This window comes from Jaculus jaculus, chromosome 1, assembly GCF_020740685.1.
Source record: "Jaculus jaculus isolate mJacJac1 chromosome 1, mJacJac1.mat.Y.cur, whole genome shotgun sequence".
In the NCBI taxonomy this organism is placed as follows: Eukaryota; Metazoa; Chordata; class Mammalia; order Rodentia; family Dipodidae; genus Jaculus; species Jaculus jaculus.
In genome coordinates, this window is record NC_059102.1 from 307,322,291 (window position 1) to 307,349,065 (window position 26,775).

A 26,775-nucleotide genomic window follows, 5' to 3' on the forward strand; every position below is an offset into this window, starting at 1 on the left:
ACAGAAGCAAGAATTACAGCAATACGTAGGTCCTGTCAGAGCACCAGCTACAGAGGAAGGCTGGCATGTCCGTTTTGTGTGTTGGACCTAGTTCTAGCTACGAGAAGAGTGCCTCACAGTAGGCACAGAGTAGGCAGTCAAGAATGCAAACCACATTTCCAAGTCTCTTATCCCTGATACAGTCCTGAAGATCAAAGGTGGGAATGGGCTGAGTCTGGAGAAGTTACAGGAACAAGATTTAGAGGAACTCCTGAAGTAAACAGAAAGTGAATGGGTATGTGTGTAACCACAGTAGCTGAGAACATGAGATGTACAGGATCTATAAAAAGCATTTGTCTCACGAAGGCTGTGACCTCTGAGGAGTCTCAGAACTGCAAATCACCCTCCAATTTGAATAAATTGTCCCCTGTCCTTAGCCCTAAGGCTTCCACTCCCTTCGTATTCACAAATATCATAAATAAGATTCATTCCCATCTTGCAGAATGACAAACTGTCTTGTTATACAATCTCATGAATGTGTGAGCTATTATTTTTTAAGAAATGCAGTTTCATGCGGTTGTTATTGGTTTGTAGATTTTGCTATAATTTCCCTAAAAGTTGAGGAGTGTTCCTAGAAGCTTTACTTAGGCAATTGTGCGATTTTCTCCTGTTGCCTTTTGCTACTTTTTATTAGAGGATAAGCAGAGGCAAGAGCAGGATTTTAAGTACAGAGCAACAGTTGGGAACAAACATTGTTACCAGGATAGGGAGCAGCTGTGTCAGCACAGTGTGGCCAAGCACGGGGCGTCTGGAGGGAAGCAGTGCTGCAGGACCAGCTCCGTGCAGAGTGGCCAGGCCTGGGCTCTCTGAGGAGGGAGCAGTTCTGCAGGGTCAGGTCAGTGCTCATGAAGCTGGTTTCTCACACTGGCCTGAAGGTAGGATGGACTGGTTGAGTGGTGGCACAGGCCTTGGAAAAGGCTTCCATTTTCTTTAATAAGCTGCCGTCACTTTACTTTGCACACTTTCCATGTTGATAATATAAAATCTTTAGCTCATTTATAACTGAAAACTATTATGCAGGAAACTCATGTTTTTTATCTCTTACATTAATACTAGCTGTTTAATTTAACTAAAAAAGAACTTGGGCCAAACCATGAGCAAAAGCAAAATATAAGCCTTTTAATTTACTAAGTCTCAACTGTGAGCCTAAAAAAATTTTTTTTTAATCTTAGCTGCTAGAAATTTTGATTTCTTTCTGTCAGCATTTAGTGAAGCACTAATAGGGATTGAAAGTTCACGTTTTTAGCACCGAATTACATTGAAAACTATGGATCAGTTACTTTCTCCTTGCTGTGAACAAATGCCTGATCAGAAGCAACTTAGAGAAGGAAAGGGTTAAATTTTGGTTTACAGTTTTAAGTTTCATGGAAGGGAAGGAAAGATGGCAGAAACAGGAAAACAGAGTTGTACTGCAATAGGAAGCAAAGGCTATTAAACCTCAAGGTTGCCCCCCAAGTGATCCACTTCATCCAGCAAGGCTGTACCTCTTCACAGTTCCACAGCCTCCCCAAACATTGCCAAGTATTCAACCAAAGAGCCTGTAGGAGGTATTTCGTATTAAAACCACAAAATCTTCCAAAATCAAACTTCAAAGGCTTATTGGTTGTTCTCTACCTTTTTCTGACTTGGTCGTCTCTTTGGGAAGGATGTGCTTGGGTATTCCAATGTCTAGTACAGCCCATGCTCTGGCTGGAGGGCAGGTGGGAAAGGTGGCACTTCTGTGTGAACTAAAGAGGTCTCATGCTTGCCTTTCAGGTTCAATACTTCTTCAAGATCTTGGACAGTTAACAGTATAGAGAAGGTAGAGAAGACAGAAGGGCATTCTGACAAGAGTGATCACACGCATGAGGAATGTGTTCATTCTTTTATTGTCCATTGTTTTAACCTGACTGATACAAGATCAACAAGAGCACTGTACTCCTGGCAATTATTACATGTTAGAACATGGATTTGCACTGTAGACAACATTTAACACCAGTCTATGGGGTACTGCATTGCTTTTTATAAAGTTCAAAATAAAGATTTATTTTCAAACAAGTGACTTTGGTTTATTTCATACATTACACTTTTTCTTGCAGAAAAAAATAAAATTGTACAACTGCATAAATATAAAATTCTTCCACCATGAAAATGGTTAAAACATTCATAAAGACACAGCACCAGCATGTGATGCCTCCAGAGAAAGAAAAAAGGAAAATAAAATGTACAAAGCAAATTAATTAGCCCTGTCACTAGCCAAAGTGATGTGCAGCTCTAGATCTGACACAGCTTCAGAACACACTGGAGGACAAGGGAAATGACAAGACAGCATTCAGTACAAAGCACAACACAACCCATCACCGTTTTCTTTTTCTGTAGTGTCACTTAAAACTTAAAAGGGCAGTTCCCCATGACATCCCACCCCCCAGCCCCAGGAAATAAAGAGAAAAGTAAAGACCTAATACCACAGGAGAGACTATGGAGTGTGTTAAAAATGCTCATTGATGGGCCATTATCTTTGAAGTTTCAGAGGCAAACCAAAAAAAGAAAGGAAAAAAAAAAGAGGAAAAAAAGTACCATGCCAGTTTTATTCCCATTGAATATTTACACCTTGGACAGCAAACCTTGCTCACATAAAGTAGAAAACAGATATGATAAAACATGGCTTGAAAAATGACCAGAGTATGCACCTATAGTACTGTACACTAAATAAAATACACAAGGCAGCAATACTTAGGGGCCAGAAACACTGCTTACTACAAGTCAGTTATGGAATCATAATTTACAGTAAAAATGGGCACGTCCCAAGGCTCAACTTTTATTTTTTCTTTTGTCATTTACAGTAGAATAAATATCTTGTTGCTATTGCTACACTTTAAATTTACATTCTAACTATTAAATGCAGAAAGCTAGTGTAAAGCATATAGATTAAGTGTAGGTCCCATACGTACGACAGTTTGTTCAAGACTAGTAGGTTTTTGTTTTTGTATCTTTTTTAACTTATTAAATGGCTAGTGGGAAAGATTTGTGCTTGTGATCAGCTCTTAATTTCAATTTTTACATCAAAGCGTCCCTGAAAACGGTCTTTCTCACTGTACCCAATGTTCTCACCATACGCCTTACACTCAACGCGAATTTCAGTGTCCATGGTGAGGTTGGTGAACTGTACGGCCAGCAGAGGCTGCAAGTACTTGGGCTGCAGGAGTTTGCCGTAGTAGGGATAATACTGCAGAGGAAAGCCAGCATATCCGCCCAGTCCATAATATTCTATGTTTCCAACTTTATCCTTATCTTCATCTCGCTAGAAACCAGAGTGAAATGCAATTTTAATGGTGCACATCACGTATCAATCACTATCTGTACTTTTGTACAAGACTCCCACAGAGCAGTTGATAAGCTAGACGAACACAAATCATCTTTTGACCTGCCTAGCTAAAACCCTCTCAGAAGTTTGGACCATCAGGCACTGCAAAACTCTGGTAGATGTCTGAACTCACAGGACGAACCACAATCTTGAGGAACAGTCACAGAAGTAGGCGATTCTCATTAAGAACATGGAGAAATGGAGGCAAAGGTGAAGCACGCATTTCTCTAAGCCAACACAGCCTCCTCAGAAGGCCTCAGTGAGGACTCACACTCTCTTGCTGTACATCTTGCTATGTCTGCAGTGAGGACTCTTGTTATATGCATTCTTGCCAGTGACGTTATCTCCAACAGCTCACCTGTTTATTTGCCTCACATATCATATGTCTGTTTCCTTTCTTGGTACCAGCATAAAAAAATGGCAGCTTGGAAGTTGCCTTATTCTGCCTATCGAAACAATTTATCGGGTACCCATTTTTAGATCCATAGGGAAAATGTGCTGATTATCACGTTTCTCTCAATTTTTTTTTAAAGACAACCCCATACCACAAGTTCTTAACACACTCATTTAAAAACCTAAGTTGGTCCCAAATTTTTAATATACACATGCTATGGGCCAGAGCCCTCCCTGTCTGTGTGCCAGCTCACCTCCCAGGTCTACAATCCAATATTCCAATAAAATAAATCGAGATGTTTGAGTTTCTTATGCCAGCAGAAGAACTGACATACAGTTTTATTGTTATATGTCTATTCTTTTAACTTTTATCCAGTGCTGTTGTAACTCAACTTTCTGAGAGTGATACCTGAAAGCAATGTTTCTTCAATGAAATCTTTAACTATAAACAGCCTCACTCATCACCCACCTCTCCCTGCCCCCCGCCCCCAGAATCAGAAGCCCCACACGAGTTCTTACCTTGCCAGTGCACATAACAGGAAGGACATTTGGACTGTACTTCATCATGGTGTAAGTTTCCAAGGACTCATTCTTGGGGGGCTAAAAACAAAAGTGATGTTGATAAATATTTATACATATATATGTATTGCTTAAATATAAATCTAATTTGTAGACCAATAAGACTACTTTGGTCACAAAGAGTCAACCAAAATAAAGAATAAAAATCATTAGGATAGCAAAATAAATGACTCACGTCACCAACCTAAAAAAATCTGTTGAGTTCTTTGAAATGAAATTTAAGTTTCTGATTTTTTGGGAGCACTACCATTAAGTTGAGATGGAGCCAAAACAAAATGGAATGCCTAATGCTAACCTAATCCTTACTCTAGAACTAGAAAAATAAAAGACTTGGTCAGTTGCCAAGATTGTAATAATTATACTGGAAAGTCATCTGACATGTCTGTTATATGAAAGTTGGGCTTCCCTCCTGAGCCATGGGTAAATATGTGATCCTTTTCCTTCAAGAATGCCTTCTTCAAAGGAGGCTTTCCTTTTTTTTTCAATCTCTGCGGGCACAGGCAGGAGGAGATCAGCACACACATACATCCTAGTTCCTTTCCAGTTCTCTCAGGAAAGCCTAATCTGGAAAACAAGCCAAGTGGCCATTGTCCTAAATGATAGGGTGTTAAAAATGAGTGAGTCCATTAAAGGAACCAAAATATAACTGGGGAATTGCTGCTATAGTAAAATCTACAGAGACTCCCCTATGACATCCCTGGGCCAGACCTACCTTAGAAGTGTGATGAATACACAGAAAAACAGCTGCGTACTCTTATCAGCATAGCATTTCAGCTATGACATAAAATGTAACATACATCACCTAATGACAGAATGTATTGGCAGCTCTACACGTCAGTGAGGAATTAATATTTTGGTACTACTCTGTGGCGATACTAGAAAATGAGTTTCAGATTTCTGTCTTTAAAATATGGAACAAAAAAAAAAATGTTTATTGAGCAAAGAAAGTGCCAGTATCTATGGTGAGAGGATGAAGAGCTACGGACACCAAGTGGAATGCTAGGGTACTAATTATAAGTGATTCCAGTGGCAAATTAGCTAGGAGTTTGGGTGGGATAAATGAGAGAAGCAGGGTTGGAGATATGGCTTAGAGGTTAAAGCACTTGCCTGCAAAGCCAAAGGACCCAGGTTTGATGCCCCAGGTCCCATGTAAGCCAAATGCACAAAGCGGTACGTGCATCTGGAGTTCATTTACAGTGCCTAGAGGCCCTGCTGCACCCATTCTCTCTCTCTCCCTCTCTCCCTCCCCCTGTCTCTCAAATAAACAAAACATAAATTAGAGAAACAGTGGACAGTAAACTGGAGATCAAACACAAAGGCAGACTTTGTCACTTAACAGAATATTAAGACATGGGAAGAGATAAATCACAATAGGCTAGGCTTTGCGCCTTTGTGAAAAACTCCATGCCTATGATGACAAATATTAGATGCAAAGGACCCAGAGCACACAGATTAGTGTCAGACTTCCTTCAGCAACACATCACAACAATTCTTCCTAATGCTAAATGGCTGGCTGATCTTGGTGATGTGCACCCTGGTATTATGAATGTCAAATACAAGCATATGCTGGTTCTCATCATGTTTTGTCATACTTTATCCTAGTGCCAGTGAAAAGATTGAAATTCTGTTGACAGGTACACTGATTTCTGCAGGAGCTCCATCAAGAAAGCCAGGCAGATGGCCATCCATCCTCCCACTTCCCTGTCTGCCTCTGGTGCCAATAGGAGCTCTGACGCATCCTTTGGTTAACAACACCTTTCTCTACACTAGTTGTCTTTTCGGCAACACACATTGTGGAAGCAAATTAACAGCATTCAGTAGAATGTGAGTGAAGAAGCCAGCCCTATTTCAGAAATGGAATGAGCTTGTTCACAGAACTCTGCACACTGATCAATTCCTATCAGAATTAAAGCATATATTAACAATGGCAGTACTCATGAGGTTATTGGGGGAACCTGCTGGAAGAAAGCATGCATTAGGGAGGAGAGTGCTATTGAATTCATAATCTGCAGACAGGATGAAACAACCCATTTTATAAAAGCACAGATAATAGCAATATTTTTGCCTTCTTCGAAAGAATCTATTCTCCTGAAATGGTGAACTGTGGCATTTTGCCATTTTTCAGTGGTCAGGTAAGACTACAACCTGCAAAAGCCAGCAGTTTGCTCACCAAAGTTTGACCTACATCATGTTCAGTTTCTGTTTTTTGCAATGCAATCATCATTCAGGAAAAGAAAAAACTCTTTTTTTTTTTTTGTAAAGATTACCAGACAATACTGGTGGGTGTTTGTGTGTGTGTGTGTGTGTGTCCTGTGCACGTGCATGGAAAATGTCAAGTATCTCTCCTCGACCATTCCTCGATGAGTTTCCTGGAGATGGAGTTTCTCTTCTCACTGATCCTGGAGCTTGCCTTTCGTTAGTCCCACATGGCTGAAGGTATAAGCATTTGAGGTCATGCTCATCTGCCTATGTGGGTGCTGGAGAATCAAAACCTCAGGTAGTCTCAGGCCCTCATGCTTGTGTAGCAAACACTCATGTGCTGAGCCATCTCTCCGGCCTCCAGACTATTTTTCAAGCACTCATAGTGGCTCCAAGAGGACACAAACCAGAATCAGACTGTACATCTAAAAGCTCCTCACATTTAAAAATAGAATTTTCAGCAGTTCCTTATAGACTCGCAGTGAGCCTGACTGCTTTTGTAAGTTCTAACTGAGACAGCCTAACTTGTCCTCCTTTTCCTTTCTTCCTCATCTGTGGATGTTAACCTAGACCCTAAACATGCTTGCCCTGACCCTTTGGGGCTTCCCTCCCACCCCCACTATTTTTAAATAAATCTCCTTACCTGCCTCAAAAATTTCTCAAGTGGTTACATATTATAGCAGTTGTCATCTGGACACTAAGCGGAAGAATTAAGAACAGGACCACAGAGCTACATGTGGACGCACACACCTGCAACCATAACACTGGAGAGGTGGGGAGCCAGACCAGGATTTGAAGCCACTGTTAGCTACGCAGCAAGTTGGCAGCCAGCCCAGGTTACATAAGTCCCTGTTTTAGGACGACTACAAAAGGCCACAGGACTCACTTCAAAATCTGTCTTTGCCTCTTGGGATTTCTGTAACTTTAGAAAATGTGATAAGTACCCATGCTCCAGGAGTTTGTGGGGTAGATACAGAAGTTTGGGGTGTTAGGCTTCTGTTGGGGCTTTAAAACTGGCAGGGTCTCACTAGCTCAGGCTGTCCTGAAACTCAACTACCCAGGCTAACTTTGAACTCATGGTGATCTCTTACCTCAGACATCTAAGTACAGACATGTATGCCACCATGCCTGGCTCATCACTGAATATGTATGGGTTTTTTTTTGTTGTTTGTTTGTTTTTTCAAGGTAGGGTTTCACTTTAGCTCAGGCTGACCTGGAATTATACTATGTAATCTCAGGGTGGCCTCGAACTCATGGTGATCCTCCTACCTCTGCCTCCCAAGTTCTGGGATTACAGGTGTGCACCACCACGCCCGGCTTATATGTTGTTGTTTTTTTTTTTTTTTTTTTTTGAGGTAGGGTCTCACTCTAGCCATGGCAATCCTAGAACTCACTTTGTAGCCCCACTCAGACCTCAAACACATAGAAATTCTACCTCAGCCTCCTGAATGCTGGGATTAAAGGCTACTATGCCCAACTTCTGAACACATTTTAAAACTTCCTCATATTGCCTTTTCATACAAGCAAAATGCTTTTTCCAAAACGTGGTCAGTTTATCTAATCCTGTCATGGAACTCCTACTTGCCTTAGGTTTGAAGCCCAGGACTCGGTTGAGCTTTACGATGATGCAAGGTTTACCCTCCTTGTAGCCGTAAGTTTCATCATTTTGTCCAGAACAATTTCCCAACCAGTCAAGCTTGAATCTGCAGACCTTCCGCTCTCCTCGTTCATGACTCAAGTCTCCTCGCTCCTTGGGCTCACTGGGCACATCTAAAAATACAAACATCATTTTTTATATTGTACCGCTAATCCCCTAAGCACTGTCAAGCAAGGAAAGGAACTTTTTGTTCCCTGTGACAATTTCTTATTCAAGAGCATACTACTCTTCCTGTTAACGTGTGATCTAAATTAAGCAAGAACTGCCAGCAAGCTTTCTCTCATCTCTTCACAGACAGAATGGAAAAGTTAAATTTTACCAAAGGCAATGGCTGGTACATGACCCCATATCAAAGCAGCCTACTACCTTGCCACTGGTGATCAGCACATGCGTGGCCTCTGGCCACCTTTCTCTCCCTCTAAATAATGGGTTGCTCAGTTGTTCAAGAGACTGAAAGGAAGCTGGATCATGCTTTGTCAGCATCATTTGTATAGATCAGTGTGGCTTAACTCAGAAATGGGCATTAAAATTAGAATGCAGATTAAAAGGACTGTAACAATGGTTTGAATTAGAAGTTTGCTGGTAAGAATTCCCTGGAAGGATGCCCTAATTAGCATGCAAAACAGTAAAGGAGGGGATAAGAGCTACAGCCCTGAAAGCTGAAGTTCCATAAAGTATGTTATTCTAGCCTTTTCACACCACACACATTAAAATTAAAAAAAAAAAAAAAAAAACAGAGGGAAAAAATACAGCATTCAAAGCTTTCTACAGGAAAACAATATAAGAGTATTATAAACAATATTTATAATTTACAATAACTTAACAATTCCCCCATCAAGTGCTAAAGTACCTCAATCTAATCCTGTGAAGTGAGTCACCTTGATTATCATTTGTGCCTTTTAAATTATTGCAAAAATAAGATGAAAACTTCACATAAATACTAGTAAAAATTCAGTAACAATGCCTTTAGACCACTAAATTATTCCATAGTGGCATTAAAAATGGCAGCTTGGAGCCAGGCGTGGTAGGTCACACCTTTAACCCCAGCACTTGGGGGGCAGAGGTAGGAGGATTGCCGTGAGTTCCAGGCCACTCTGAGACTCCATAGTGAATTCCATGTTAGCATGGGCCAGAGTGAGATCCTACCTCAAAAAAAAAAAAAAAAAAAAAAAGGCAGCTTGCCCAATATCATGACCAAGCCACAGTCTCCATATCAAAAACTAGAGTTAGGGAATATCTGAATTGAATCCAGAGGGCTGTTTTCACCCAGCAACCCACTCCAAGAGAGGATAAACAGTACCTGTGTCAATGACTCACAGATGCTGACAGCCAAGAGCCATGTTTTCCCCCAGTACTGGGGACTGAACCCAGAGCTCTGCAAATACTAAGCACATTACTACTAAATTATGTGCCAACCCCTTCTTCATCATGCAAAACTCATCTCCTTATCTGTAATACTCAGGTGCCTATCAGGTAGCTCACAACAAGGATCATGACTAACCCTAACTCCTTCCTTGGTACCCAAATGATAATTATACCAAAGCGTCATCACAGTGGTAACAAGAAGGCCCCTACAAAGACCTCTAGGGGAAAGATTTGGAAATACCGAGTTATACTTAACATATGCAAGAAACAAAACTGTAACTATGGTCTGAATAGTAGAATGAGGTATCAAAGAGTGTTGTTACAGCTAGACATCTCTTTTTTATTATTTTGAGGGGGTGGGAGGAAGGGGAGAAAATGGATGCACCAGGGCCTTCAGGCTGCAAACAAACTCCAGACGCATGTTCCCCCTGGTGCGCATGTGAGACACTGTGTGCTTGGGTCACTGCAGACAAACATCTTTTGAATGTAGAAAACTGCAATACTTAAAATGTTTGTTTCATTGCATCCACTGTTTGAAAGAAAAAAGTTATCTTCCCAGAATGCTCAGAGTTCAATCTTCCAGGTAGTCCAGGAGTATCTCAATCATGAAGTAGCAAGTACAAATGGAATATAAGAATTAGCAAAAACGAAACCAGCCATAGCATTTTACAATGCGTATACTTACTGCCACAATCTTCAAAAATCATGTCATCTTTCTGAGCCGCATCTTTGTACTTTTCCAGGAACCTAATCATGTTCAGTACATATGCCTCATAGCTCTTGGGATCATTAGGACGAAAGGAAATTTCAGTCTTTTGGATCTGAGGAATCTGTGTTAATCCTAGACCAGAGAGAGTCAGAAAGACACAAACATTAGTGGGAAGCCAACCAGGGAACTTTAAAAGCCGTCTTTCCCTGCACAAACATGCTTTCCTCACTCCACCTGACTAGAAGGGTTAAATTCCTGCTTCCCTTGTGAAATCAATCTGATGGCATTTAGATTAAGTACCTAAATATAATAGTGATGATGTCATATCAATTTCCTGGCCAACACTTCAAGGTAGGCATTATTCATTTCATGAATGAAAACACTGCTTACACTGAGAAGTGAAGGTTTGGTCCAAGGTAGACAAAGCAGTAGAACCAGACTCCCAGCCCAGTGTGCAGGACTCCAAAGCCTGTTAGTTTTCCAGTCCCATCATGTGCACACATTTTTGTAGAACTGTACTGCTAGCTTCCCTTTGTGCAGGTGGCTTTCCTCTTCATAATGACAGAGAAGTCTTGAGCACAGAGATCCATCTTTATATTCCCTATCAATAAAGTATGAAAATTCCAAACTCTCTAGCCCTAGGACTACTCCACAGACACCGCTTTTGGCTCCTGTAATCTTTGTGGGAATTTTTAGCTTCTACTTGGGAATTAGGGGTACATGTGTAGTCGCCAATCCAGATGTTTGAGCATGTCAATATACAAGTCAGTCAAATATGTGTGCCATGGGTTTCCACTCTTGCTATTACGGTTTTTAATATCCCTAAGTCTCTGCCTTCACAGGGCTTGCAAGATGGACACCTGGACATTATTACACAGCACTGCGCATAGTCAAGTAGTTGGAAAAACAGCTGCCATGGCATTGCACCCTAATAAAAGATAGCCGATTACATTATAGTTTCTGATAAGCATGGAATAAATTTTCAAAGGGACATAACTCCAACTTTATTCACTGTGTATTTGAAACTCAAATTAGGCAGCCTTCTTGTATTTTTAGTCGTGACATGTAGCAATCTGATCCCAATAGATCTGTCTCGATGTGGAGCCCAAAGCTGTCAACCACAGTCCTGGGTCAGCAGCTACCCTGGCCTCTCTCCACCACTTCTGCAAGTGGGGGGAACCCACATGACCCAGCAAGAGCTAGTTCAACTGGCCACCTTGGCTGGGCATGGTGGCACAAACCTTTAATCCCAGCACTCAGGAGGCTGAGGTAGTTGTATTGCCATGAGTTTGAGGCCACCCTGAGACTACATAGTTAATTCAAGGTCAGCCTGGACCACAGTGAGATCCTACCTCAAAAAACAAAAACAAACAAACAAAAAGAAAACCTGGCCGCCTCCCAGACAGTCTCTTTAAGAGTGAAGAATACGCCCAGTGCCCATGGTTTAGACAGCTTAGGGGATTCAATTCTAAGAGGGGTGAAAGCACTGCAGACATGAAGACAATGGTACAATTGAAGCGTATTAATTACTTAACAGCACCATTTGTTTTGTGGGGCTGGAGAACAAGGTTCAGTAGAAGCTAAAGTAGACTTGGTAATTTTTCTAGTCATTGAGGATTGCTTTAAGTTTTAAAAGTAGATATATGGAGTAGGTCCAGATTCTGTCAGCATGGTTTTCCAAAAGCAGTGTGTAAGACAAGAAAATAAGAGTCAGTAGTTGGGCAGAGGGGTGCCCAAGACAGAAGACTTGAGAAGCAACAAGAACCTTCCAGAAAAAAAAACAAATGAAAACTCTAAAGGTCATAGAGGAGAAGAGCTACCAACAGTGAGAGAGAATAATCCAAGAGGAGCTGAAGAACTAACTCATGAAACATCGTCAGTTTAAAATCAAGCTTGTTACAATTAAACCATTTTTTTAAGACTCAAAGCATGAAAACTTGGATATACTCCAAACCTTTTCTGACAGTAACTTAGAAAGCTGGCGTTGTGAGTATGCACAATGCAAAGAAGCCATGTAGTGAAAGCAGGCGCTGCAAAGGTGAGCGCAGAAGCTTGCAGGTAACAGCAGAGGGGAAGCAGGGTCCCTGCTGAAACCGTGACGGCATCTAGGCCGAGTCAGACCTGGTTTGAGTTGCAAAGAAGATTTTTAAGTCAAGGTAACTTGCCTGGCTCTGGAACGTGAAGGGCAGAGGCCAAGTACCAAAGCTCAAGAGCACTCAGGAGAATAGGGAGTTTTCCTACAAGAGCCCTGGAGTCAGACTAGGGGAGTATTGAGGGGCAGTCAGGCCTGGGATGCCAAGTGCAAATACACCGAGAACTCTACACATGGGGTTAATCAACTTTCCAGATCCGCAGGAAAGAAGGTCAAGAGTAGTGAACAGACAGAAGGGTGAAGAAAGCAAGGAGATGAAATGACAGAAACCAAGGAGCAGCCTCACCATTCTTTAGGAAGGAGAGAAGTGGGGAGAAGCTATAGCCAGCTGAAGGGTCATCAGTTCCTGAGTAACAAAAAATGCAAGATATGTGTGCCAGCACATTAGGTGATACAGCAAAATCCAAGATGCCAACCAAATACAATCATGTCCAGGGTGCTATTCTCAGCACTGCCCAATAGACTGCCAAGAGGAAAGTGGCCCTACGTCACGTTGAGAATAAACGTGGCAGGGCCTAGACTGCAAATCAAGTTCACAGGTGTCATCTGTCCCCTCTGCCCTGGCTTTCACTGGCCTTTCTAGCAGTTTCCCTCTCACTTTTGGCCACTGCATCCTCTCTGCAGCCACTCAGGATGTCGATTCGTTGATGCTGGTATGCAGAATAGTGATGCTACTTCTCAGACTCTCCCGCTCATCAAGAAAACAAAACAAAAAAAAGGGGGGGGAGGAAAGCATGATAAAGATGAATTGGGAATTGCACTGAGCTGTCATTCTCTCACATGGCAAGCTCTGGTCTCCATGGTGAATAGACACTAGGAAACAGAAACTACCCTTCCACACAGCCAGTCCTGGAACTCAGACTAGTGCATTTTTCCAGAGGTGAGGAGCCATGATCAAAACTAAGCTTGCATTCATCCAGATGCCCATGTCAGCCTTTCTTAATAGCAAGCACCTCTGTTAGCAAGCACCAGAGATTTGACTTTTGGGTTTGATGTGTATTATTGCTGTGCACAGTGGTACCACTGGCCCATTAAGTGGTATGCACTATGAATCCCTTATCTTTCTAAATAAGACAAATAAATAATAAAACCAAGTAATAAAATCACACCAATTTCTACTTCAAGTTAACATCTTCAAGTGCAGCTCAGGACCTAAGCCTAGTCTAGTCTGACTGCTACCACACGGGAGAAAATCAACTTCAGAATGTTTGAAGAATGCTACAAACCAGCATATGAAACCAAGAATGCAAGCAGTAAAATGGACAGTTAAGCACTGGGTCTTAAGACTCCTGTGCTCTGACTACTTGGATCTCTTACCTTGGGCCAAAGTCTCTATTCTGTCCTTTCCTTTCGAGTGGCAGAGAACCTTGATCAAGGGAACTAAAAAATAATACATGAGCCCAGGAGTTCAGCCATGTTTACCATTTTGAAGACTGAAGTTGAGCTCTGGAGTCTCTTGGGATCCTGGGGAAGGTGGTAGTTAACATAAGCTTTCATGGGCATCCTTTAAAATACCCAACTATCTCTAGGAAGACATGTAAAGGACTTGGGTATCCTGTAGACACTTAACAGAGCACCTGAGGATCCACATGTATGACAAGCTATGCAGGAGCCCACCCAGCACGGCTGCTGCCTCCCCGCTACGTTCTTCTGCTCTCCATTCTCACAGCTCTGCAAGGCCTCCCCTTCTATCATCCACTCTCTCTGCAGTCTGTTAATTCTAAGTCCAAAGCCTAATGGCCCAGGCTTTCTCCTAGAAGTCACCAAAGGTCAGTTCCCTGACATATTCTGAACTGAGCAGTTTTAGTTCAAGAGCGGTCGTACAAGATCTTCTCCACACCCTCAGGAACATTCCTCTCCTCAGTGGGTGAAGACCCTTGTAAAGTGATGCCCAGCCCTTTAATCACTTACTATGCTGTCATCAGATTACTGGAAAGTAGAGAAAGAAATGAAGCTGGACTTGGCAACTCGTCAAGAGACAGCGTAAACTCTGCCTTGCTGACTGGAGTTTTTATTAGCTGGTGGGTTCACAAGATAGATACTTTCTTTGAGCTTGTGCCTCTCTTTTTTGCCCACTCCTTAAAAACTTTGAACAAGGGTGAGCTTTTTTCTACACTAATAACTCCCAGAGGCGAAAGAGAGCTAAGCACCCAATCAACGGCTGTGATTGCAAACCATATTCCTTGAACTAGATCTTATCTTTTCTCTTAGGAGTTTTCAGAACTTGAATTTACATCAATCACATTAAGCTCTATACAACTTTGTTCTGACAGCACCGTTTGCTTTAAGTTATTTAATAAACTCATCCAAACAGACTGAAACAGTAACTTGGATAACGTTAATGAGTTTCAATAAGTACTTCAGCTTTACATAGGATTCTGGGTACAGGGTGCGATGTTAACCTGCCTGCAGGCAGATTTATTTATTCTTGGCCAATCCTGGCCCGTGTGTCCCATGCTAACTCTGAGGGGAAAGGTAAGTCGCAGGGAACTACTAACTTTCACAAAGCACAGAGGTATAGATGGCCCCCATCTCCTAAGAAACAAATAAGGAAACCACCACTCACCTCTGTCTTTATTAGGTAGACACAATAGAAAAAAGAATGAACAAGGAAAAAAAGAAAGGGAAGACCAAAGAAAGACCCTTTTTATTAGCAAGTATTTTGTTTCCAGTTAGGTTAATAATGTAGCAAGTGTGTCATTCTACTTATGAGATGAAGTGTTTAAAGGAAAATGCAGCCATTTTAACCTTGCAGCAGTTACTCCAATGTCATTTAATACATGTGATGGATCACTAGTCAAACACTCTAAATAGGTATCATTTTCCACAGAGACTTCCAAGGAAGGTACCTAAGAAAGGCACAGGAAGCAAAGAAATATTTTTACAGGAGGCCACACACACATACCCTATACACTCCATGTGGAAAATGATTTCCAATTTAAAAAAAGAGGGGAGAGGATGCATGACTTCACACACCCACACATTTACAGTCCTGCCTTCAGACAGGTTAACATCCACACCAGCATCCAGAATCTGCTCCCTTTGAAAAATCTTAAAGAAACTGCACAACTGTCTCTACAGTCTAGTTGAGTGTCTAGCCACTTTTGGTGTATAGAAATCTGTCCTCTTGTCTAAGCTAAAAGCCACAAACTTCTCTATTTGTGGAATTACCCTGAATCAACACTTTTCCCTATAGCTTCATATCCATTTTCAGATAAACAGTGAAGTTTGGAGGCTCTATAATTCAATAGGGATATTATGGTTGACATTTGGATAGCTCATAAGTGTGCATATTCCTGATTTGACAAAGGTGCCACATTTATAAAGGGAGCACAAATAAACTAATCCTAGCATTTTACTTCAAGGTCAAACAAGTTAGAACGAAAGTATATCTGACTTGCCTAAATGCAAAACAACATTTGCTAAGTAACCAAGGCCATGAAATACAACACTGTAACATGCATGAAATGTAATGCGGCCTATTCATGCATGCAAGTGGTAAAAGGTGCACTTTTTCCTGGTTAGAAGCTGTTGGGTAATATCCATCCTGGGTGGTTTTCTTTCCTCTCCCCAGCTTCTCTCTACTCTAGTCTGCATCAAGTGGGCCTGCAGGTCACATGAGAATGCTAAATGGTCACTGAAGCCACCACTCCTACCCTGCCTGGATTCAGGATGGCAGGAAGGCAGGGGTCTTCCACAGTGGAGTTCAGAGAAGCTTTACAGATCCAGCTTTTTTTTTCCCCACTATCACTTCCATGAGTTTGTTAGCTGGTCCTACATTATCAGAAGTCTCTGTTCTGCTTACTAATCTACTAAGAATAGAATTTTTTTCTTTGTCATTTTTGCCTCTGTGTATATGCATGTTCAAGTGTGTGGGTGCAGTGTGTGTGTGTGCACACACGAGGCCAGAGGTCATTGGGCTATCTCCGGATAACCCATTATCTCCACCTTGTTTTTCAAGACAAGGTCTCCCACTGAACCTATAGCTCACCATTTTAGCTAGACTAACCTAAGCCCCAGCAATCTTCCTGTCCCTAGTTCCCCTGCACTAGGAGCTTTGATACGGGTGCTGGGAATATGAACTCAGGTCCTTAGGCTTGCATAGCAAGAACTTTACCTACTGAGTCTTCTCCATAGTCACTTCAAGAATATTTTTTTGGTGGTGGGAGTATCACCCTATAATCCAGGCTGGCCTATAACTCACTATGTATCCTGGCTTGGCCTTGAGTTTTTGGCAACCCTTCTACTCAGCCTCCCCCAATCCCAGCACTGGGATTATAGGTGTAAAACACCATTCTCAGCTCTCCAAGAATGTATTAAGGTTAGTCACTAAGCTTCTTGCATGCCCAGTCTTCAGATATGGGTTTTTAGATTTAGATCATGGGTAGGTAAACTTTTAGACCAGAGATATTCCTCCCTGAGCCCTTTACCAAACTACAAGCCTAGGAGTAGTTTCTGCCCTGAATGCTAACTCATCCACAGGCTCAGCCTCTGGAAACAGGTTAGCAGGATCCATGTGACAGTGCGAAGAGAAGAGGAGAATGAGCGACAGTGTGGCCTCCATGGGTCAGCTGAGACTGCAACTCAATGAATTCTACTGAAAACAGCAGAAAAACACCTTGATACTTTGAAATAACAAATAACATTTCCAAAGAGGAAATGTTTCTAATTTCACCTATGAAATTTGAGTAAGAGTCACAACCTTCATGTAGTTTGAAAAAAAAAAAAAGTAAGTTTATCTGAGACTGACACTGAAGTATGTTAAGATGTACACTGCAATGGGATATGCCCTCTTAGATTTCAAGATATGTCCCTTCATAAGCAATAGGGGTGGCCACCCAATCTACCTCCCACCCTGGTTCTGGTTATAAAGGTTCCAAGAATGTGTCTTTTTTAAAATGAGCTCTGGCCATGGTGAGCCATCTTTAAGAGTGGAACACAAGAAGCCACTTGCAATCTTAACAAGAAGGATATGTGGATACCATCCTACCTTTGTACCAGGAAGCAGGCCAGGTAGCAACTCCCTGGACACAAGGATTGACAAACAGGGACCTTCCATTCATTGCACAGTTGCTAAGAGAGCTTGCAGTGGGGGAAGGGCAACAGCAGATAGGAGGGAAAATCTTTTCCATGACATGACTGGGCAGGCAGGCAGCAAGGCAAACTGAGTCAACTCAGGGTCAAGGCCTGGTGAGCATGAGTGTGAGTGTACATGAGAGTATGTGTGGAGGTGTCACGTGCATATGTGCGTGTGTGGCTACTCGGTCAGCCCTCTGCGCACAGCCAACAGCAGCATCTCCCCCAAGATTCACCACCTTTACAAAGAGGAGAGTTGTTGCCTACAGGGCAGAGCATTACCAAGAGTCTCCTCTAGGAAAAAGCTTGGAAGCTACCCAAGAGGTACAGGCATGCAACAGGGAGAGACCAGAGAACAGATACAGTAACACTTAGGGTCAACAGAAATTCTGTTTGAGTATGTTTCCTAATCCAATGTCTCTGAAGAACTTTGGGAAAATGAAGGTTTCCTTGAAATCACTTAAGTGTGCAAGGCATCCCTGCCTTATCTTCCAAAGCTCCATCTACAAATTCAGGATATGGAAACTACTCCTTCTAGTAGAAGGTAGGGACTACCCCTGGACTGACGGCCGTTAGTTTTACCTCTACATTGTACTATGTGCTTTGCATACATTTACCATCTAACTTAATGCAGGGAGTTACTCTTATTTGACACATGGGAAAAGGAAGGCTTGCTATGGTTAAGTTAAATGGCAGTGCAGTGGTAGGGACTGTTTCCAACTCCCAAGTCCCTGCTTGTCTTTCTCAGGCCAATGCCTTATTGAAAGCCTATTTTAGATGACTCTGATCTTCAGAGGCTGTCTTAACATCTACACTAAGGAATCATGAAATTGCTAATAATATTTTTTTGAGCTATGAAAGTAGCAATTTAACAGGTCTCAACATCTCAGCTGACACTCTGCTTTCTGGGCAAAGCAGGCGGATATGTTCCAATGTCCCGTAGCAACAAGACCTTATAAAGGAACAACATCCACCTTAGCAGCTACCAATGCTCAGGGACAAAAAACTTCATGTCTTATCTATTTTGTCCTTAAATTTCCCTCCCAGTTTATAGGCTCTTTTGCCTTTGACAAATGTTAAGGTTCTAACTGCACTGCACGATTACCACTGCTGAATTTGCCCATGTTCACACATGTCATTTGAAAGAGATCTAATTACATAGTATTTCAACATGTAAGGGACACTCAAAACCCAGTCATAAATGTTTGTTTTCTTGCTTCAAGTCCTGTTGACACAGCGCTGAAAGTCCTTCCATCTCTAAATGCTACAATCTTGTACACGTACCAGGTACATGTGGCTTACAATTTTCTCTCTTTAACCAAAACAAAAACGGTGGCTTGGAGACATTAATTTGAAGCCAAATATTTATCAGGACATTTTTCCATGCATTTCTTCAGCCTGAATCTTAAGGAATTGTTAAAACCTCTCAAAAATGCAAATTCTTAACATTTGCTCTGAAAGATGTGAGGAAGAGGCTGAAGTTAAGGTCCCTCAGAGGATACCGGGTCCTTAGAAACTGTCTAGGGACTGGACTTCTTGGTAACCAGTGTCCTGCTGACCTGGCTGCTGGTCTAGCATGTCTTCAGGTAGGGGCACAGAAAAATCCCACAGGAGTCCTGGGGGAGGGTGCATTCTAGACTCCTAATAAGGGTAAGGGTCAAGAAAAGGAGAAACAGACATTACCAAGACAAAGGACAGAGGTGACAAATGAGAAAGTGGACTGAAGACTATAGCTGTGATTAAACCAAAGGCTAGGAATGCATATTTCCAGGATGAGCCACCAACATTCCTTTGCAGAAGGAGGGTTTGTCAGGTCAGCTCAACTGCTGTACACACTAAATATAGGTACCAAGAACATGGCTTTCAGGAAGGAAAGCTGGAAGGAAGTGGGGAGAAAAGAGAGGAGTCTGGACTGGACTGGGAACCTCAGACAACCTAGGCAAGGTCATTTGCATATCCTTACAAGGTCATGCACTTTGGCTATTTATTTTGGAAGATGAAATTTCCTTTTCAGCAAAGTGCCTGGAGAATTTTATTATTATTATTATTAATGGCTGGATCTCTAAAGTATATATATTCAAGACACTTGTTTTTAAACCTGGGAAATAAAAAGATGAGCTTGTAGTATCTTTTGCTTTGAATATAATTATTTTAAAATAGCCATAACGATTGAAGAAACTTTTTTGTTTGTTTGTTTTAGTTTTTCCAGATAGCGTCTCACTGTAGCCGAGGCTGACCTGGAATTCACTATGTAGACACAGGGTGGCCTTGAACTCACAGTGATCCACCTACCTCTGCCTCCCAAGTGCTGGGACTAAAGACGTACGGCACCATGCCTGGCAAGAACAACTTTTAAGTGGCATAACAAAAAGAAAATATCTATCCTAATGTAACTTATAGTAGCAGTGGTAGTGTAAACATTTTAATGGAAGACGACATGAAAAGATACATGTTTTATTGTCACAGAAGCTCATGTAAACATGTTTATGTAAGACCTTCAATTTTTCCACACATCATGGCCTAGTTTCAACCTTTCCAAAGACCCACACTTTGGGGTAAAGAGCTGCTGCAGTCTGTGCATGAAACCAGTTAAGGCCATTGTGTATACTTATACATACTGTCTTTTCCCACTTCCCAACTAAATTTATCTGAAGATGGTTTGGGCTTTTCTTGCTCGGAAGGCCTATTTGACTTAGGAACATAGGACAATGCTTGCCACCGCCACATTCCGCAGATCTTTTCCACACCCAAGCAAGAGAGCAGGACAAGTCTGCAACAGGCAGCGGCACTTGCTCTAGGCTGCCCAGTGCCATGCAGACAGCCCCAAGATTGCCACCTACAGACAGCTGTCGCTATACCACTAAACCCTAGTCCACAGAAGGGACAATTCATTGCTATCCCTCAGCAGCAAGCTCAAGGTCATTTATAACGTGAGAAGCCGGAAGTTATGCAACAATCACTCCTCTGTCCCTCCCTCCACTGTCCTCCAGGCAATGATTTTAACAAGAGCCAGATAGTAAATCCATGTTTATTGCTGCTCTGCTGCCTGTCCTGTAAGCCCAAGGCATGCCAGCAGTGGGTCTTCCATGGTGTGTGGGACTGGCATGGGCACACACGGCTACACTCAACACTGACAGCAATCAAACCACAGCAGACACACTCGTGTGGCCGGCTGCACTTGCTATGATCTTTCTGTGCACTCAAGTTTTTAGAGCTGACAGAGACAGTAAAACTTGGAAGAGGGCTCACTATGCCAGTAAATGAGACAGGTAGAAAACAAGCATAAATATTAAAATGTGCAGAGGGTTAACTTTGTCCAAGGTCAAACTGCAAATCTGTGGCAGGTGTGAGAATGTCAGCCCCCACCCCCCCCCCCCCCACTGAAGTTAAGGCTCCTCTCTATGGGAAGGTAGCCAATTTCAGAGCTTCTTGTCATCCCTAAAAGCATGTTAACCTTTTAGAACAGGAGCCTAAGTGACCTGTCATAAGAATTTACCTGAGTCATAGCCCAAGAAAGAAAGTGAAAAACATGTATTACAGATCAAAAGGCTCTGGAATAATCCCACTGACCTAGCTCTTGAGCATGAAAGCTACGGCGACTATGAGGCCCTCTCTGGAGCTGACGTGCTCACAGTCACAAAGCTCGGTGTGGCCTTCACTCCAGAGCAGTGTAACTGTAACATCTGCAAGGCCCGGGAGTTCAATCTGCAGTGCGGGCAGGAGACCTGGCTGCAGCAGGAAACGCTCCCAATTTCCCTTTCCCTTTCTGATGGCTGAGGTCTTCTTGGGTGGAAGGGGCACCCCTTTTTACCTCTGGAAGAGCAAACGCTATTCCTGTGGACTTTACCTGGTGGGGCCACCCGGTCCTGGTACGTGGGCTTCAGTTCACTGATGGTGAGCAGCATCACTTGGATGGTTCCAATGAAGATGCCGGCCAGGCAGCCATAAAATATCACATAGAACAGAAGGATCTTAACTGCAAGGAGAACAGACAGACATGACAGGCTATGATGTAGTCACATGCTCAGAACCAAAGCCTAGCCTGCTCAAAGATAACCACACTTCCTTCCCAGTTCCTTTCCAGCCTGTTTCTTCTCCATAGTATCCTTTCTCAACACTGACCCAGGGGATGAATTCTCTTGTTTGAGGATGGAGACAGGGGCCACTGCGAAGATAGATACTAATAGGAAATCACTTCATTCTCTAAAAAGAACGCTCACCAAGATAAGCAGTAAAAATTCTCCAGCTATGCTTGTATGCTTATGTAACGCATTTAACATGTGTCAATATATTCCCTTACAGACATATTTTCTGGTCCTTGCCTGCTTATCCCTTATCATTAAAAACAAGTCAAGCTCTGCTGTTTCTCCAATAACATGCCCAAGAGTTTTTATGACAAGGGCGAAAGCAGCTAAGTTAAGAACCCTGACTCTGTCCCCAAGGGGACAAAATTAGGGGAGCTAGCCAAACCCATAAACAAAGGAACCCTATAGTACACATGGCCAGCACCATTTTTACTCCATCTTCTGACTAGCACCAAGGTAAGGACAGCCTGACAGGCTGTATGTTTCATTTCTCCTAGGTAACAGAATGGAGGTTCGAATAACTACAAATGAAAAACAGAAAAGAAAGACACAAAACAAACAAACACTGAAGACCAACATGAAGCCCAGGAACCAGGAGGAGGCTATCAGTTACTGGTTTGCAAGGATTATCTCCTCGATTAGCTGCATGGTAACAGGCTGTACTAGGCTTCACCTGGCAGTTCTTTGGCGGCCACAGAAAATAATGCAAACGAAAAGTGGAACAAGCAACTGTAAGGATATGGGAAACAGGACTGCACAAAGGAGACTTGGGCTATTTCTCAAAAGTTTCAGATCTCCATTATATGCTGGATTCCTTGGGGAAAAGCCACAAAATGGGAAGTATTACTAAAAACAAATCTATGAAATGTACTAGGTGGTGGGAGGGGGCTAAAGAGGAAGTGGGCACACAATTGTGGAAAACAGCTATGCAGCCCTCACCCACACTGTAAATTTAACAAGGCCCAACTTTCCCAGCAAGAACAGTTAGGGCTGTTAAGACAAACAAAACACATAAAAACCCACACCAGAGTGTTGAACGTAACTTCTTTTCTTCTCAATTAAAAGAAAAGAACCAGGAAAAGGGCAGACACAAGCCAAAATAAGGAGTGAGAAGGCTGCATAGCTCACAACTACAGGTGTCTAACTCAATCCTTCCACAGTCCCAGCAGGAAAGGGTTAAGTGCTGCATTCAGTATCCAAGCAGCAGTAGGCAAATGGCAAGGTTGTGACGTCAAGAGATCTGGAAAATTTTTCCAGGGAATGCTCAGATGAGGCACAAGATTTGGTATCACACACAGTGAGCAAGAGAGCTCCTGAAGCCCTGATTCTAGTTTTCCTCCTCATTTTGTAGCTCTCCCCATGTCATCCCAGTGCTCTCAGCACAATCACATTAACCTCTCCTAACAACTGCAACTCCTCTACTCACTGGACTCCAGAGAGCTAATTCTTACAGAAGAAGTGCATGACTGGGGCTGCGGTTTGAAATACCAACAGGCGACAGGAACATAAATGATTTTATAAGCGCATGATTAAACTGAAGAGCATACAGCCTTTACATTCTGCCCACAGCAAACAAGAGAAGCAAAGAATTCTCTTTCTTGTGGAAAATCTCCTTAGTTCCTGCTGGGAGGTGACTGGGTAAGAAATGGACATGTAGGTCTACTCAAAAAAAAAAAAAAAAAAAAAAAAAAAAAAAAAAAAGAAAGAAAGGAAAGAAGGAAAAAAAAAGTCTGATCAAGTCCCACCAACCAACCAGCTGGGGCAGCACCATAGGGGGAAAGCTTTAAAGACCTTTTTCCCTTTAATTTTCCTCTTTTCTTCATTTTTTTTAAAAACAAGGACTATAGATGCTTTCAGGTAGAACAAAATTATACATTTGAAAATTTCAAAGGAAAATTTAAAAAATGGCATCTAGACCCAAATGCAAATAGAAAAACCACCCAATACCTGCATTAACTGAATAAAATGATAGAAAGTACAAAGTGATTTGCATGCTGTGATTTCTCCAGCAGGTGACAGGCTAGAGTCTCCTGCGTCCATCTTGGTGAAAAATCTACCTATAAGCAAAACTGAGCCAAGGGCATCCTGCCCTGGTCCCAAGGGCATCCATGCTGGGCCCAGAGCTGGAAAGGGGGCACATTCTTCCTATGAGACAGCAAATGCTGCCACTTTTTCTGCTTAATAGAGGCTCTGTTATTTCTTACAGACAAGTTAGCACAAAACAAAAACAAGATTTTTAGCTTGGCACTAGTACCTTGGAAAATGGAAGATGAGACAAGTACACAGGTTTTTTTTTCCCCCCAATGGTTGCTCTCATAAGCCAGAGTACCTTGCTGGAGGGGAATAACAAGACCAAAAACCAGACATTCTCTCTCCCTCTTTCTCCCACAGAGGTGCTTCCCCATTAAATGTCTACCTTAAGAACAAATTGTTATATACTGCCTTCCTTAAACTCTAAAACAAATATTGTTCTAAGGAGCATGAAACTGGAATGAGGAAAGAAATACACTTGTGGGGAAAAACACTAGAGGGTAAATTTCACAAGGTATTTGGAGTCAATGCTTCTCCTGGTTCTATGATCGGGCCAAACCACCAGGGAAAGGGGCCTCAGGTAGCCTGGGGAAGAAAGCCCTGGTTCCGCAGTGCACCCCCCCCCCCATCCCACTGCTCCAGGCCTCATTTAAGTTACATGAGTTGCTAGGAAATGGCCCTAGCTGCCCATCCTAACAAACATCACTGTTCTTTAGGCTTTCCCTTCTATACTAAGAAAATACAAGGACACTAACAATAATCCCACTGAAGAACAGTCTCCCCCAAATAAAATGAGAGATCAAGTGAAATAAAAAAACATTCTTTTAGTGAACTACATTTTCCATAGCTAAAGGATACCTAAGTTTCTCATTAATACACTGGAATGAGACTTCACCTTGACTAACCTTGAAGTTATGATGCATTATTAACCCTTTACATTTCAATCAAGAGACTTCCTGACTGCATTTTTTCCTGTACAAAATTATATATATATATATATATATATATATATATATATATATATATATATATGTATGTATATGAGTGTGTGTGTGTGTGTATACACACACACACACAATTTTCCACCTTCTTCCATTTCAAAATGTCAGCCAAGCACTATTTCCCTGACTCATGTCCCGGTCGATTGCCACAGACCATCTCCCAAAGAGAAATACTCCATCACTGGTTTTCAGTGCTCCCTTAGTGACTGCAATGCTGGTGCTAGGGAAAGAGAGGAGGCAATGGTGGCGAGGATGACAGTGAAGGAGGGTGGGGGCAATGATGCAGCAGAGGGAGTTCCCTCCCTCCCTTCTGCAGTCACGACTCACAGATTTGCCTACAACTATGCCCTTCAAAATGACCTTTTTTTAAATAAAAAAAAGTCACCTTTTTGGTATAGGAAGGTAAAAAACAAGTAGGATATCTAAATTACAATGAGGCATGGGGAGTCCATCCAAGGAAGCAACAGGCTGCACAAAATCGTCTCAGATGGGCATCTTGACTAATCCTTTCCTGAGCGCCCCCAAGGTACTGATCTGTATCTATCTGTAGACCCTGAAAACAACCAGAGTTTGCCAAGTGTCCAGCCAAGGCTTAGAATAAACGAGTCCTGCCGGGGCTTAGTAGGCCATTTCTGGGCAGTGCTGACCTCGGAGGGAGGACGCAGGGGGAAACCCTAGACCCGGCCATGAAATACTGCATTGTGGATGGATTCCGCTCCCCCCGCACCCGTTCCTTTCCTCCCTCCATTCTAGGTACATATTTAGGCTAAGGCTAATAGATGCTGTAACACACAGCCTCGCCTGCATTAGAACCGATTACCTCATAAGGTTCTCTGTCAGCCCCAAATCTCATTTTTCTTAGGACCTGGAATATGGGTGGAGGAAGACACAGTCTACAGGAACCTGACCATTCCCAGAAGGGAAGGCTTGGGCGACGCCAGTATGGGCAGACTGCAAAATTACCAAGACAAAATCGCTACCTTGTAGATAACCCTGTGCCCCAGCCCCCGCCCGTGCCGCATCCCAGAGACCCCCCCCACACCCGTCCCTATCTGATTCAGGATGACAATCCCAGACCCTCCCGCGCGGTCGGAGCAGCGCCCACCATTGGACTCCCCAATCCCGAGGCCAGCAATCACCCCGGGCGCGGGACTATCCGCAGAGCCCGCGCACGCGATGCGCCGCCGGGGGAGAAAAGGCACGGCGTCGGTAGCGGGGTACTTACACCAACTACCACCGGTCCTGCCCAAAAACTCCTTCTTCTCGGAATTCCAGATGAATTTCTTCCAGCCGCCTTCTTCCTTCGCTTTTCCGCGGGCCATGGTGGCGGGTCAGCCGAGGCTGCGAGCGGGTGGGTGGGTGACTGCAGCGGCGCGCGCCCTGGCGTCCCAGCCGGCGGCGGGTCCGGGGTTCCCGGGGCCTGGCTCTCCGTCCGCAGGCGAGCGAGACGCGCCGCTGCCAGCAGCTGCGGCTCTCCGAGTGCGAGACGCGCGGCGGAGGAGCCGAGGCAGGAGCGGGAGGAGGGGGAGCGGCGGCGGCGGGGGCGGAGGGCGGGAGGAGGAGGAGGAGGGACCTCGCGGGCTGGGCGGCTCCGAGCCCCGCACCTATTGGTGGGCGCGCGGCCGCTCGCGGGCTCCCTTTGGTCTAGCCGCGCACCCCGACAGCCTTCCCCTGGGGTGGACTCAGCAAAGTCGTAGCTGCCACGGAGGACGCGAGCCGGATCCCCCCCTGCCCACTGCGACCTCTGCGGAGACCGGCCAAGGGGGGCCGGGCGAAAGTCAGACGCAAGGACGGAGGAGCGGAGCGCAGGCCCGGCCACACGCGCGCGCCGGCCACGAGCCGAGAAATTGGCTGCTAGCGCACGCCCTACCTTTACTATATACCGCGCCTCCGCCGGGCCAGGCCACGCCCACTGGCGGGCCCGCTGGCCAATCGGCGGCGCCTAGGGGGCGGTGCCTGAGGCTCGAGGGGGCGGGCGCGGGGCCGGCACAAAGGAGCCTCCTGGGCTTGAGAAGTGGCTGGCGAGGCGAGTAGGGCGCAGCGGCGGGAGGGCGGAGGGAGTCCCGGGGTGATCTCTTGCGGCTCCCTGCAGTCATCTTTCCTTTCTCGGCTGGGCGAGTACAGTAACCTGCACCTGAGCGGCTCG

The 26,775-nt window shown here is 43.6% G+C and overlaps 2 protein-coding genes across 2 annotated transcripts in view; one reads left to right on the plus strand and one right to left on the minus strand.

The window, feature by feature from the left end:
* Window positions 1-2,076, plus strand: part of Nme7 (NME/NM23 family member 7) — a 145,240-nt gene extending 143,164 nt beyond the window's left edge. Inside the window, exon 12 of the mRNA XM_045158158.1 lies at window positions 1,795-2,076. Coding sequence (XP_045014093.1) covers window positions 1,795-1,827 — 33 coding nt within the window. The 3' untranslated portion in view covers window positions 1,828-2,076. The remainder of the gene's footprint in view (window positions 1-1,794) is intronic.
* Atp1b1 (ATPase Na+/K+ transporting subunit beta 1) lies at window positions 1,889-26,032 on the minus strand. The gene is made up of 6 exons (XM_004658810.3): window positions 25,855-26,032; window positions 21,360-21,488; window positions 10,261-10,416; window positions 8,139-8,323; window positions 4,295-4,375; window positions 1,889-3,319 (listed from the first exon to the last, which is right to left on the minus strand). Exons 1-6 carry the CDS (start codon window positions 25,949-25,951, stop codon window positions 3,056-3,058), a joined length of 912 nt encoding a protein of 303 aa, XP_004658867.1. The 5' UTR covers window positions 25,952-26,032; the 3' UTR covers window positions 1,889-3,055.
* Between the last annotated feature and the right edge of the window lie 743 nt (window positions 26,033-26,775).